Consider the following 16,126-nt stretch of genomic DNA (forward strand, 5'->3'; position numbering starts at 1 on the left):
CTGGTAGGCCTAAGTGCATTATTTAAAGCGTTTTGCCTTGCTAGTTGCAAAGCCATTAAAAACAGTTTCCTCCATGATAATGCGTTAATACACTGGAAAGCACTCAAAGCAAATGTCAAAAACCCTATTCGTTTACGCACTGACCTCAAATACCTGGGTTTGTAGGCAGGGTTGACTCTCCAATATAATTTCAAGTCTGTATAAGTTAAATTAGTTTATCAATCCCACGGGGCAGCATTCCAAGCGCCGTGTTTTTCATACTCCCTGGCTGCTTTGAACAGTCAATATATATGCAGGTAGAGTGTGAGATGAGATTCCAGTGAAGTATATGTCGCTAAGGTTTTGTTAAGCAAACGCAATGTTTCTTGTTGACCGGAGTTTTCTCCCGTTGTTCCTCACGAAGATTCTATAGCCCTTCGATAGATTGACAGCTTAACAAATGGTTTCAAAGATACGTTGTATATGATTTGATGACCTGTTACTACGAGTTCAATGATTAATAGCAATTGAAGACATCCCTGCAACCGAGAAAACTAACTGTTTGTGTCATTATTCTCTTAAAACACTCTATTTGTTTGTCCATTATCTAAAATTTAATCTAACATCTTTTGTTGTGAAGGTGAAGTGGATAAAAGCAGCTCTATATAAAATTTAACGCTGCAGTTTAAAAAATTACCAACAAAATATGTCGCAACGAAAGCACTCGGCATACACAATCAAACATTGTTATCTTGTGACGATTCAAGCTGAAAGGCATATAGTGTTCTTTACACTATAAAGTTACGTGGTTTTAAAGTATTAAATGTGTTTTTAAAAGTTGCCTTTGAAACCATGCAACCTTAAATTGAAACACAGCTTTTCTACATTTTCTCTGGGGAAAAATGTGTTAAATTTCTGAATGTATAGTAAAGTTGATTGAAGTCCATTAAACGAAAATGTAGTTTATTTCACCGCTAGTGTTTGTCGTTGAGTTATCCATAGCCTGCCTGTGAGGTCCTGTTTAGAGAAAACTGCTAAGGGTAATGTCCGTGGAAAACGAATTTGAGAGCTCTGAACAGTCTATGAACGATGCTTAATCTTTGGATAAAGAACTCGATTTCGATTTATTTTCAGAGACCCCAACAAACCATCTGCGCAATCTACGAGTCCGGAAGGAAATTCGAAAAACCGTTTTATTGATCTACGGTGGCCTGAATACGATGCCAAGACCCAGAATTATCTGCACATAGGTAGGGTTCTTGAATGTTAATGTCCAGAGGTTCGGTCTGGGTTCCAAGTCTCTAGCTGAACAACCGTACACAATGTGACACTCTACTTGACTGTTAGAACACGCCTGTAATGTCAATGAATGGTCAACTTCATGTACGGTGCGGTCTACCAGAAAATGTGTTCTTATAGTTGGTTTAGGGTATTTACTATTGGTTGCTGCATTGATTCCGTGCTTGACCATTATACCCTGGCCCTTGTAAACTTTTGATGCGGAAGGCTGGCGAATCAAGGTTACTAGTTTTAGCAATTAGTCCGTGTCCTCCACGTAGGGTATGACATCCGACTGGCAGTCCAGACCCTCATTTCCGCAAAATGGTCGCATCTACAAAATGGTCGCATTAATAATACATTGACTCAGTGCCGTCGTGGCCTTTGAAAATTTGGTCGTAATTGTGTTCCTTAAGCTCTTATGGTATCTCCTAATAGATCTGCACTGTAACAGACGTATACCTCCCACTCGAAGCAGAAATACCGCTTCCAGTGGAGTCCGAGCGCAAATGGGGATAAGAGTTAACGCAATCGGTTTTCATTGTTATGACTATTAGTGGATTGCATGATAACGTTTGAAGGACAATCCATACCAAAAACGTTAAGACGTGAAACTAATGACTAAAGCATCATGATGGTCGTAAAATCACAGGAAACGGGACGGCATTACAACAAATCAAACAACATTATGGTATCAGAATAGCGCCACTATTGTGGACATTAGAGGCAATGTTCTCATTGTCTGTTCACGAACACCAACATGGCAACAATCCTTAACCGCTACAAATTTTGAGAAAAAAGATGTGGCAAAATTTCATGACGATAGTTGCCAAAGGGTGGGGGGAGAGGCGGGGGTGCAATGAAAAGAAAGGAACGCGTACTCCTCTCAGAGGTCCTGTAAGTCTCCAAATCTTCATGGGGTACCTTTTGCTGAGCAATGGCCAGTCGAATCGAAGCCGGATTGGTCGTAGTTATCGTCTTGTGAACAGTGTATGAGTACTTCATGTAAGCTACCACTTTGTCCGCCAATCGTCAACCGACAGGCAGGAATTAACTCAGACTACACGGCTTTGGCCTGACGGTTTCCCCAGTTTATCCCTCTACCGATTACCTAATCAGTTGTTAATAATATATTTGTTGAATATATTAATAATTAGGGCATATATAATTTAATATATGCCCTAATTATTGCCGGCCTAATTATTGCAGATACTGATTAAATGAAAAGAAAACAATAAAAATGAACAGAGTATTTTCAAGATCCAAGACCATCCAGGAAAATAGTGCGATTCATTTTAGAATTTTCCCAACCGAGAAACTAAGATGAAAAAAAGAAAATTGTTTATGGCAGTTTACCGGACATATACTTCACCTTAGTGTTTTCTTTGGATGCGGTGATCCAGTGTCCTCCTCTAACTCTTATCACTTTTTTGGGCCTTAAGTGGGAAGGCACGCTAGCAACCTTTGGATGGTCGTGGGTTTTCCCCTGGGCTTTGCCCCGTTTTCTGTCCGCCGTCGTAGAAGTGAACTATTACGGCTTAACAAAACACCAATCAAATAAATAAATAAATGATTAATCACCTTCTTAGATACAAGTGCTAATTAACGCTGATATCAAGCTTGATAAGGGCATAAGACTGTATACCCAAACGTAGCTACAGAAATAATAGAATTTGCTATATGTATATAACCGCGTTATTTTGTCCACTTATGCATTTGAAATCCCACTCAAAGAAGTCCTGTTCTTCCATTAGAGAGTCTAGAAGTGGATATATAGGCCAGGTATTAATCAGGGGAAGTGTGATCGTTAGGCTGGATGTTTCTTTTGTACATTTACTTTGCTCTTTATTTATTTTTCAAGGTAAACGACCGAAGATATCGCACCACTACCGAGGGCGGAAGATCGCTCTGTGGCTGGACTTAATCCCCAAACTCCATCATCCGTACGACAAGACTACCGACAGCGATGCGCTGGAGAGTTCCACTGACATGTCCACGTTTGACGAGCCGGAACGCCTGTGGGACAGTAATGATATCTTACCATTCTTCATGACTGTCCCACCGACCACTAAGCCTCTGACAGAGAACATCACGACGGCTCTGAACGCTATGAATCTCACTACTGCCCCGAGCGTCGTCTCGTCTGAGCGAACGAGGAACTCATCAACTCTTGCCCCCGAACTCTCAAATACCCCCCGGCCAGCTTCCAGAGGAACAGGCACCGACGGGAATGGTTTGCCCTTAAGCATCACAATAGCGGTTGGGTGCTCCTTGTTATTCCTTAATATATTGATTTTCGCCGGAATATTTTATCAACGTCACAAAATTCTGAAACATAAAAAGGCCAAAAACAACGTGAAAGATATCAAATTTCGAGCAAAGGATGTCATGGACGAGAAAAACTCTGAGCTAGAGGCGGTGGATTTACTGTCCAAAACCGAGAGCGGGCACGTTACGGATAAAATAAAAATGGCAGAAACACAAAACAGTGACATGTTTGTACCAAACCGGACGTATTTTCATGTGGCCAATCAAAACAACGATAGATATGAAAGAGGCCATGGTCCCCATGGTTACACATCTATGCAACACGTGGAACAGCCCATTTATTCAGGACGAAAGGGGTGCAAAGTGAAATTCGTGACAAGTTGATGACATTCTTCACAATCCGACTTAAATTAATCATCCACGTTTTCCTATCATTCTGTGTTGGAAATATACGTCTTTGGTTTGAATGTTTATTCCCTCTTTCTTTTCAGCTGCGGCAGAAACAGCGAATCAGTTGAATGAGTTTGTATTCGTGGAAGAGAAAGAAACATGCAGGAAGAATTTTTCACCCTTTAATTGTGACTAAGGATATTTACTTTACAGATATCGTCCCATATAATTGGTGTTCATGCGGAGACGTTTTACGTGAGACGTTTCAGGTGGCAACAATAATTTTACGGATGTGTTTGCTTTCCATGTCTAATGAAGCATCCTTGGACTTCGTCTGTGATGGCTCAACAGTAATGGAATTTGACTAGCACCAGCTAGGCAATAAGCCTTTTTGTGGACCGTTCGTTAGAGGCTAATCGGCTTGTGGCAAGCAAAGCTGGGTGTGAAAATACATGCCGTTACAAGCAGCCGTAGTGATATAATGGCAAAGCGAGCCGATCCAAATCTAATATCGAACGCCTTAAAATTTGGCCCGGTTGGTAATAAGACCGTATTGGGTAGGCTGGCTGAATTCGGAACAAACAGAAGAATTCCAAAAAAGTGACAGGGCTGGAGAAAAGTGTGATCGAATTATTCGTGCATAAGTTTATTTATTTTGTCCACTGGAACGCTTTGCTGGCACGCGCCACATCATCGAATCCGATCAGATGTCAGTTTAATTCAGCCTCAAAAATGCATTTTATTCATTGGTTTTGCTTAATTAAAACTAAGTAATTTGCAAAAGGATATTGGTGTTTGACAGATCAGAAAGTCGGCATACATGAAGGAAGTGAAATGATTTTTCCCATAACTGCAAGTGCCTTCCTGGGATAACTGATACGTTAACTGTAAAAATTCATATCAGTTATTTATCTATCACAATCTCTTAAATTAAAATGCTAAAAAATTGCTCTTTTTACCCAAAAGTACGAAACAGATATCGAGGGAATTATTGTCAGTTCTCTCGTTTTCCAATTTCACAAACGTTTTTGTGTTTACTAATAATATTCAACACTTTGTGTTTGTTCTAACACCATCACTGTATATATAAAAATTCTATCACTAATCCACTTTATTAAAAACCAAGGATGTAAAACATTCTTATACGTATTAAAATGTCTTATTCTGTATTATATTAATATTCTATCTCTTCGTATTTTTGCACGCTTCACATTCGTCGATTTCTTTTAAAGTGTATGATTCAATAGACGAATGGTTGCATACCCATTCACAGTCAGAGCTTTCGAGCTTTATCCTAGTGGCCATTAGCCGTTATCCTAGTGGCCATTGGCTGTCTTCTAGTGGCCATTGGCCTGTTTTACAAAACCATTTTGCGCTGAACCCCAAAACTTTAATGTTCTATACAAAACTAAATATTTGAAGCTATGCGTTCAATCTTGGTTAAAATTGTACAAGCACAGCCTAGAATTTGTGGCACATATTTAAGTCTTGTAAGTCTAGGATGGAATTCGAAATCGCGTTGTTATAAGGGCAGAGGAATATAACCCCTCTGTCTGAAAAGCAGTCCACAGATTAAGGTACTAATATTAAGGTAACCATAGATTAAGTTATTATAATATATCATGCATGTATCTACAGATTGATGATCCGCAATTTCTTTGCCTGGTTCAACAAATTTTGTGCAATAGCACAAAGTATATGAGTCAGTATGGCTGTGGCAGTAGGTTCAGCAGTTTACCAGTTACATAGGGATGTACGATTTTAACTCTGGTTTCTACTCCGTTTACTTCATATATAATCTTCACGGCATCTTAAAAGTCATTTGTTCACAAATATGACTCCAATGAGCATTCAAGTAAATAAGTAAATTAATAAATAAATATGAACATACATAAATAAACTATGCAAATATAAATGACGTCAGTTTAAAGATGACACATTCGCATATTCCTCCTTCCAATGTAAATTGTCTTCAAGTTTATAAAACACAACCGTTTATGTTTTTTTTAAATCCGTTCACCAGTTGGAAGAGAATCTTATCTGAAGCGAACAAATCTGACACTATATGGTGTCAGCAAGTTAACAATGTAATGTGGCAAGACGTGATTATAGTAAAGTAAGTGAGGCAATGCCTCTGGATTTAAGTCAAGGAAGTAGTAACATCTTCAAGGTTTTGCTTTATGTTGGCGTAGGAGACGGGGTGAAGTGTCATGTGTGGTGTCTTCGGCATGACACATCAGTGGCGGCAGTACTATGGCGGCATGAACTCGCCCTGTCACAAGAAAACACAGTATATGTACACACACCTCGTTGTCATATGACTGAAAAGATGTTAAGTACGACGTCAACCCCAAGTATTCTTACATTTTAGCTTATTAATATTTCTTTCTCTCCACATGAATAAATACAAATGAGATTTGATTTATTCATTGATGCCGTAAGTGGGAAGATCTGTCGCCAACCTGCGGATGGTCGTGGGTTTGCCCCGTGCTCTGCCCAGTTTCCTCCCACCATAATGCTGGCCGCTGTTGTATAAGTGAAATATTCTTGAGTATTGCGTAAAATGCCAGTCAAATAAATAAATAAATTTATTCACTGATTTCAATGTGTTTATATATCAGGCTCAATAATTTGTCAATCTACTATGGTAGTCAGATTTTTAGCGTAGATAATTAACAAGATAATGACAAACTTTTCCGCGTGTGACGCACTTTCGCGCCATATGCTTGGAAGACGAGTGGTCGTCAATGAACTTACCATGTACGACAAACCAGCCAACTCGAGCCGTCGACGTCTTCAAATTAAAGATAGATGCCCTATATTAACAATGTGGAGAGCGTGTAAGTGTTAAAATTCTTAGATTAAATTGTTGCGGGGAGTGAACCCGAACCCTGTGTTCCAGCAGAAGGTCCTCCCCTGTTTGATTATCACAACACTGCGCTCCCCAACACGCCACTGAATTGCAAAAAACTGTAGATGCAGAAAATAAAACTGAGTGTAAATTGTAATGTAGAACGTGCTCTTTGTTCAGAAGAGTATTCCGTGCAGTATTGATATATATGTGGGAAGATACTCTCATAGACAAGTGGAAACAGCTTTTGTCAATATACAAATGCACTTTTACAAAATTTTCTGCGGTTTTCCTAGGTGCTTGTAGCAATCCTCATCTGTAGAGGTATCCAATCTACCGAGAAGCCAAAGGATGCAGTCTTGTCAATAGCGCGACGTTGTTGAGCAAGTTTGAGCTCAAAGGGTGCGGAAAGTCGACCAGCTCATTCTTAAGGCTGCACATAACTCGTGGAAGATAGAGACAAATTTACAGTTGGCAATAACATCGAAGCCATTACACAACCTCCATTAGCAATACCCGTCAGTGGCGTCTCGACAGGGTTGTAAACTTTGTACAACGGGTGTTGATATTTCGGAACCCAAGGCTGTATACCGCTTTCGCGCCAAAGAAGAAAAGCAGTAGATCATTCGCCTGGAGACCGCGAGAGGTACAAGAAACATTGTTGATCTGTGTTATACTGGGCTTTCACGGGGTGACGCCCCATGGGCAAATCGTACATTTTCTGACGCGGGCGTCATTAATGACTCCGCACTCCGTGCGGTGTGAATCTAAGCGGGAAATCCCCTAGTGTTAAACTGCGCCGGTCCTACAATGGTTTGTAACATTGGTATAAATCCACGAAGATTTATTTCTAGAAATCGGATCTCTTGCCGACAAGATCCGAGCCCTAAGCGGCATTTTGATGGTCTTTTGGACGCGGACAGACAGGTTAAATTGCATTTACACCCCTGTTTCGACTGTAGATCAATTACCTGCGATGACATGCTGCTATGTTTTATTGATTTTAATCTCTCCGGTCGTTCGAACCCCCTGCAATCATTCCAGCTCGGCTCGGCCAATAAAGAATAGCTCAAACGCGCCTCTTTACGGCCTTCTTTTCATACCTCTCCTCCGCCATCTGTTGCGAACGCGATGTCTCCAGCCGCCACACCATCCGCCCGATTCGTAATAGACCGGAATCGTTTTTCAGGGGTTACGCTCGCATTTGTGGAAGCAACTTTTAAGGTGTCTCTAGCAGCCTGCTAAATGTTTAACGCTCTTGTGGCCCCGTCAGTATTTTATCATCGGTATAGCGAAAAGCTACTGATTACTTACAGATGTTCACTTGTTTATTGGTATAGTCATTTAACTTTTTGTTTTGACGCAAAGTTCAAGAAAATTTTACTAGCGCATAATTGACGTACAATGCGGGTCCGGGAGTTTAAAGGTGGACAAAGCTTCATCAAACACTTAACCAACTTACCAATTAACTGTCAGTTCTCCTGTGGGAAATTCACGCCAGCTAGAGAAACCGGATCTATAGAACATTCTTTCACCCACAATTTAGTTAAAGGCTCTTTTTCCAACTCAAAGCAATTAGATCTCTTGAAAAAGCAGATCCCTGAAAACATTTGCTTACAAGCGTATTCAAAACAGCAGAATGGCAGTTCCATAAATATTCAACAACGGTAATACATCACACATACGTTTTGAATGTTTTAGAGGAATTACGATGCATGTTTAGTGACTTTTTATTTGTCTCGACATGCGTAGAAACAGTTATCACCTTAATGAAAGCGATTTCACCTTAGTGAAATTAAACTGTTTTCACCTAGGTGAGTCTTTGCGTCGAAAAGACATTCGCATACCAACTGTCAACGAATAAGAAAGTTCCAGATCAATAATCGCGAGGCCAGTTTCCAAAACGACGCATAGCACAAGCCACCAAAGAACTGAAAAAGCCTATAAAGACTGAAAATAGAACGGAATCATGTAGAGAGAAGCAGTCAACAGTTTCAGTGATGTTGGATAGACACTAGGTCTTTTTAATATTCTAATATTTTTCTATCGTCCGTTTTGCGGTTTTCAAGTAACTTTTCATTCTGTAAACAGCTTTCTGCTGAATGTCATTGTTTATTGATATCATTGATGGTCCATACAGAAATAAGTCTTATTACTTAATGAGCCGTAATCGTGCCAATTCAGAACCATACAATTTTCCCTCGCAAACGACTCAAATTCGCTTGGATTACAGGTTGTAGGGTTACTCGTAGCTCGTTGACGAGTTTCTTAAGCTTTCTATTGCAACCAAGGGCCCAGCCAGGGAGGACAGCATTCCCTGTTCAACGCCGTGTTGACGGGCAATACTAATCAGTGTGCATACAATTGTGCAATCTGTGCATCCATTATTTGGAGAAACTTGGCACTGTTATCCAGAAGTAAGCTATGGGCTACTGCGTAACAGATTTCTCATTTGCGTGCAGACAGGCAATGGGAATAAGAGCTTAACTCTTAAGAGCCCTTCATATGTCACTACTCTCGCTGGCCTCGCCGCGGCCAACCGTTCGAGAGCCCTTGATATCGCACGCCCTAAGTCAGCTTTCGCAGTGGGCAGGCAGGTTTTGTTTCGAGTATATGTTTACAAACTTTTCTTGATTGTTGTTTAATGCTATGTATGGATGGTAGTAACCGAAGTGCCTGTGTTAAACCATCGATCTTTGTCAAGATCTTAACGACTTTTCCCACGTGTTTCGAACAGATGTGCACAAAATAATTGTGGAAGGCACAAACGGCCATGCGGGCGTCCTCGATCGCTAATTTTCACTAATGTCGCATACACAAGACCGGGACAATCCACACATTGTTTGACCGCTGCCGGTTTTGAACCCACGCCTACTGCTTCCCAGTGATTACGGATGTCGTCGATCACTAATTGTCACCAACGTATCATATAGTTAGACCAAGAGAAACTACACACCCCTTGACCCACGCCTCCTGTTTCCCAGTTATTAAAGGTCAAGCACCACTGGACCACGACTCACTCGCATACGATGGTTTTCCGCTAGGTAACCTCTTTTTCCTGAACCCAAAATTTTAATCACCGTTGTATAAGTGAGGCATGCTGCAGCGCATCATTATAGATATCATTGAACTAAGCCACATAAATAATCCAGTTGTTATTAACAAAGTAAAAAATAAATAAATAAATAAATAGAATTAATAGGAAAGAAAAAGAGAAAAAAAGCGGCATAATTTTCAGTGCCGCACCATAAGGGACGTAAATCACTAAGCATGTTCTCTCTCTGATGATGACTTTGCGGGGGGATCTTGTTCAATTCTCTGGTTATGATTTGCCCGTGGCTATAATAATATATTCTGCAGAAGACATGCAACGCTTACTCCGAAAGCTATCATTTGCCCCTCCGGGAATCTATACAATAATTATACTTCATGCACCACCAATTCTTCATGTATAACTTGACGGCTAGATGAAGAAGATCACAGTCAAGTGGGTCGAGCGTAAAATATAGGTCATTACCCATCAGTCTGGAATAGAAAAGAGCCTGTTACATAATGCAACACTTCATCTACATGTCATGTCAAACGTCGCTTGTCCTATAGAGGTCTTACATAATAGAATTGGAAGACTTCCAAGAGTGCCCAGCAGTACATGCATGTGGTTGGCGGGCCCTGCGTGAGCCGTTAAGGCTTGTTTGCGGTTTAGCTTGATGTGTTTCCAGAATATATCTTCTTTCCACTCCAGTTGAGTTATTCGACTTACAAATGCTCTTCCAAACCTTCTGACACCAGGCTGGAAGAGAGGGGAAATTTTTTCGAAAGTTTTTCTCCAAATTCCAGAATTCCAGAATCGTTCTAGTGATTCATCGCAGTTTTCCCGTTTCCAGTGCTGCCAGTGCTTTCGTAGCCTTACACCGTCCACAGCGATCGGACGGCTGCTGAAGTTCGCTGGAGGGCACTTACTTCTAACCCAGGTGATCAGATATGAGTAAACAATGGTTAGTTAGGAACAGCGTGCCCTTAGTTAGCTGTGTTATATAATACAAACACATGGCACCCTGTCGTGTAACAAACACGGGTTTAATCGCTCGAGATTGAAATGGAACGATCATATGCTGTGACCTTCAGTAGGCCGAGATGGCCAAAGAATGGCAAACTGAAAATTCATACACAATGTCGAACTGTAAAAAAAACCAGGGAAAGAGATTATAATCCTCTACGCATGCCCATTATAAAATACTGCAGACGACCAAGGACAAGAAAACCACAATCCCAACAACATCCTTCCACAATCTACTCAAAGCTGAAAAGATTGGAAAACCAGTTTTCCGTATATAAAAGAAAGATATTATTATTGTTCGACTATTATTCCACACCTTCACGACAGGCCTAACAGATGATGATGACCGTGCAAATCTCTCAGCTCTTGTATAACTTCATACGTTGTAAGACATCAAAAGGTTAAGCTGCTCGTCAACGAGATACGAGAACGAGCTTTGCGCGTGTGCTAGGCGAAAGCGTGTCGCATTGAGGGAAAACTGTTTCGCTACCCAAACCAGAAGAGCTACGCCTACCAAGTTAATTAGACCAATGCTATATTTTCATGAGGCAATTGGCGATATAAATGTTCAACAAGCTCTTTCATCCTTGGGGGTTACTGTCGAGCACGGTATATGAATGATGTAAACTGTACATGTGGCAAGACGTTTTTATTGACACTACGATAGGTATATACCTGAATCGATTCGTCCTTCTGTAAGGAAACAATGAACAAGGGACTATTACAATTCCCCATTAACAATGAATAAGAAGATTTCAGAATAATTATTAATCCCATTTTTAACGTGTGTACATAATGTTGTAGAGTGATGTAATTATTAAAGGACAGAGACAGACCCTTCCTTGAGAATGCAGATTGGAATTGTATGTGGCTTGAAAGCCAAATTCAAGTGTGTTTTGACAAACTGCTTTCCCATCATGTCGGATGAAGCTGGGCGTCAAGAGAAGGGAGTGTGTCTTAGCTGCCGGGCTATGGCTTGGTTATCAAGGTCAAGAGTAGATGTCCTATCTCTGTGTTTTCGATTTGCGAGTATCTTTCAATTACAAGTTGACATTCACGTTGTTGTCTGTCTAAACATCCAGATAATCCCTGGCTTCGATCAAGTATCTGTCCGATCTGGATTGAGTGGCTTAATTAACATTGTTTAATAAAGCAACACGACTGGACATCGTCCCACAGAAGGCGACTATGTTATCGGGAGCGGTGGGAGGAAAGCTGTGCAAATACAGGGAAGATAACATGGCGTTGAGCGCCCTACGTTGCGTGCTCGATTTACGATCTTAGTACTCGCATGAAGAAAGATACCGACGGCTAGTCAGTCAAACCCCATATACTTCTTAATGAACTTAGGGCCTAATTTCCGGAATACAAGACTGCCCACCGGTCCTACATTGACTGAGTGAAGCCATATCCGCAGGGGTGAAGGTCACTCTGATCAAGTACAAGACTGAAGGAGCTTAGATTTTCGAGATGGTCATACGGTACACAAATTAGATGGAGCGTGCATCACTTAATGCTTCTGATAGCATTATAAGAAATACTCTACATGTAGCTCTCAAGAGTTGGGTCTAGACCAGAGGTATTTTACTGAAACCTTTACAAATTAGCAAATGGTTTAATTTATCTTTACGTAATCTATAGGCGTTCTTTACGTAATCTATAGGTTTGCCGTCATATGGTTTCATAGTAAATTTGTCATCACTGTAGCAGACAAGGCTCCTAATAATGTCATCTTTATTTGCAAGAATTCTTATTATCAAATTCTTGTTCAAGAGCTATGTGCATCTACAACGACATCCACGTATTCTGCTGCTACATGTACTCTGGAGGAACTATTTAACAAACACAAAACCTTTCTTAAAGAAAGGCGCATAAATATACCTACCCGTCACATAGAAATACCACAACTTTACTGGATTCCTAAAATGCATAAATCCCCATACAAGGCTCGATTTATTGCAGGTTCAAGAAGCTGTACCACCAAACTCTTGTCAACTCTACTTACGAGAGCGTTACAAGATGTAAAGTCATTTTGGAATAAGTATTGTTGTGCCATAACAAAAAATTCAGGTGTCAACTGCATGTGGCTTGTTAACAACTTAACGTCTTACAGAAGAACTCGATGCTCATATGCATATACCGTACAAAGACGTATCCACGTGGGATTTCTCTACTCTCTATACTACGATTAATCACAAAGATCTTATTGAAAGAATATCGTCGTTTATTGTCTCGGTATTTACTAAAACAGGTCACTGTTACATTAACGTCAGAAGCAAAAGGCTTTCTTTAGTTCTACTCTTCATAAAGGTTACCACTCATGGGATGTTACATTATTTATTGAATTACTTGAATTTCTCATTAACAACATCTATGTGAAGTTCGAAGATACCATTAACCAACAGTGCATAGGTATTCCAATGGGTACCAATTGTGCGCCTCTTTTGGCAGACCTATACCTGTTTTCATATGAATACGACTATATGCAGAAATTACTTAAAAGTAATATCTTTAAAGCTCGATCCTTTTCATTTACCAAGCGGTATATTGATGATCTACTGGCGTAAATCGGCACATAACTTTTTTCCAGTAAGTTGCTGACAGACAGGCAGACTGAAAAATATAAAGCCACCGAGAGCAAAATCGCCTTCGTGAAGATCGTTAATATTTATTTATTTATTTATTTGATTTATGTTTTACGCCGTATTCAAGAATATTTCAATTATACGACGGCCAGCATTATGGTGGGAGGAAACCGGGTAGAGCCCGGGGGAAACCCACGACCATCCGCAGGTTGCTGGCAGAGTGTATAGTACTATTGTACGGGCATTGGTATATACTGGGCATACCTGTGCTCTAACGATAAACAGGACCGTTATGGTACAAATGGAAAAATTAGTGAGCGCTACATTGGACTCCAGTTGTTTTGTGGAAGTAATAAGGCAACAGTGTAACAGGTTCACACATCCTAGACAGAAAACACCAATCAAATATATAAATAAATTCTACTTGGACAACAAATAATAAAGATCACTGTCCACCTTGCTACCCTGGCAATTTCATAAGTCTTAAGGTATGCAGGTATATTGGATTTCGGATGTCAATAAATATATTTAAAGCCGTTATCGTCAGTTTTCATGACTTTCCTGTCATCAGCTCGATTGTACAATCTGTCAGACAGAAGACACAGTGTATCAGCCATAAAACAGACATTAACGAGCGTTCACTATCAGTCACCATCAATTGATAAATATCTATTTAATCATGGCCTCCGAAACTTCAATCAGCAGTTGCTGGTGTCAATCTGGATTAAAAATTCGCTTACATCTTTTGTCACACAGGGCATTGTAGAAGTGACAACTATGACATGTGGCTTTAAACTGTTTAAACCAATCGCTTTGATGTCAAAGCACCGGAGCTTGAAATTCTACTGATGTGATTCCATCAATCAAGTATCCCACGGGAGATCGGAAATATTGTTATTCATTGGAAGAATATTGGATTGCATTGCACCCAGTATTCACCCTGAAATTATGACGTTTTATAAAAGGTAGCAAAACGGTTGCTTTTATTAAACAACCCTAACGTAGTGGCTCAGTTTACCACCATGTAACAATATGTCGTGGCCTAGTATTCTATTATTTTTACAGTACTTCTTTGCCTCGTGTTCTACTGTCCCGTCATGTCACACTACATATACACCGTGACCAAATGTGACCAAATGTTCCGTCATGTCCCTCTAAGTCATGGCCTATCGTGTCCCATCATTTTACATTGCGTCGTGACCAAGTGTTCCTTTTTGCCACACAGTGGCGGGGCCTAGTGCCCCATAGCTTCACATGACGTCGAGATTAAGTCTTCCGTCATACCTCACAACAGCGTGGCTTAATGTCCCATCATTTCACATTAAGTCGTGACCAAGTCTTCTGTCATGCCACACAACTTTACGTGGCCTAATGTCCCAACATTTAACATTACGTGATCAGATCTTCCGTCATGCCATACAACGGCATGGCTTAGTGTCCCATCATTTCACATTAAGTCGTGACCAAGTGTTCCGTCATGCCACCCACCGCGTGGCCTAGTGTCTTCCGTCATATCCCACAAAGGTGTCCGCTATTTTTCCTAGCCTATCACCCTACATACTGGCATAATGTCTTTTCACGTCAAGCTACGTCGTGGCTTAGTGTCCTGCAGAGGGCTGTTTTTCAAAGAGCTCGTAAAGTTACGCCGTCCTAATCACCATGACGTCGCACACTGACAGCATGTGCCGCCTTGGTATTTACAACCTGCATAACGTTACGACCCCTCTGAGAGACAGCCCCCTGCCAGGTTTCGCTACGTCGTGTTCTATTTTCACTTCATGTCACATTTTGTCGTGGCCTAATTTCCTGCCATGTCACTGTACATGTACGTTGTGGCCTAGGTTCCAGTCACGTGTTCCAAATGTACGCCGTGGTTTAATGTTCCATAATGTCACGCTACGTCGTGGCTTGTTTTTCTGTAATGTCACTCTGCATAGTGATCTACTCTTGTCACTTTGTGTTGTGCAAATGCAATTTATAAAACAATTATGTCAATTTGAGCCCCTCCTTGTGGCGCCGTCTAGTCACGCTCTAATGTTTTCGGCGGGCTGCGTCCCCAATTCCCTGTGTCAGTCAATGTGAGAACTTCGCCCATGCTTATCCAGTGGCTCCGGAATGTATAGTAGAGGTCAATCAATAAATTTTCCACTCCGTCGTGAAAACGCAATTTCATCTCCCGTAACACAGACTACTGTCGTCAGAATGGATTGTCTAACTCAGAATGTCATTAGTAAATTTGCTAATTGATAAGTAATACGTGTAATATTTGTGTGAAATCAGTATGTCTTTGTATTCTTTCAGCACTAAAGCCTAACAAAAAATCAATAGTCCATTATTCAGGGGAGACCTTTGATTCCAAAGGTTTTTGGTATTGTTTGGAAACGCGATCATCAAGATACATTTGCTGATAAATTGGCCGATTATTTTATATATTGTTTATCGCTGCAACATCGTTCATACCCTTGCTGAAAAATCCTAACTTGTGAGCATTAAATTTGCAAGAGTGTTTGAAGTAACAAAGTTCTAACGAAGTAATGCGCCAAAATTTTGCACGATACACTACACACCTCTGACAGGAGTTCCGTTGGTAGACGGGCGACTAAGGCGACGGGTGTTTTAGTTAGTTAGCAATGTGGCTTGGAATCAATCTCCAAGTTCTCATGCTGTTGTGCTGTACAATCGTGACAGTTCTTCAAACCAGAGTGGACTCGTGTTTTA

General features: G+C 40.7%; 1 protein-coding gene across 1 annotated transcript in view; it reads left to right on the top strand.

Moving 5' to 3' along the window:
• Positions 1-5,004, top strand: part of LOC135479812 (neuroligin-4, Y-linked-like) — a 71,334-nt gene extending 66,330 nt beyond the window's left edge. Inside the window, exons 6-7 of the mRNA XM_064759717.1 lie at positions 1,114-1,229; positions 3,119-5,004. Coding sequence (XP_064615787.1) covers positions 1,114-1,229; positions 3,119-3,909 — 907 coding nt within the window. The 3' untranslated portion in view covers positions 3,910-5,004. The remainder of the gene's footprint in view (positions 1-1,113; positions 1,230-3,118) is intronic.
• The last annotated feature ends 11,122 nt before the right edge of the window (positions 5,005-16,126 follow it).

Source organism: Liolophura sinensis, chromosome 12 (assembly GCF_032854445.1).
Source record: "Liolophura sinensis isolate JHLJ2023 chromosome 12, CUHK_Ljap_v2, whole genome shotgun sequence".
In the NCBI taxonomy this organism is placed as follows: domain Eukaryota; kingdom Metazoa; phylum Mollusca; class Polyplacophora; order Chitonida; family Chitonidae; genus Liolophura; species Liolophura sinensis.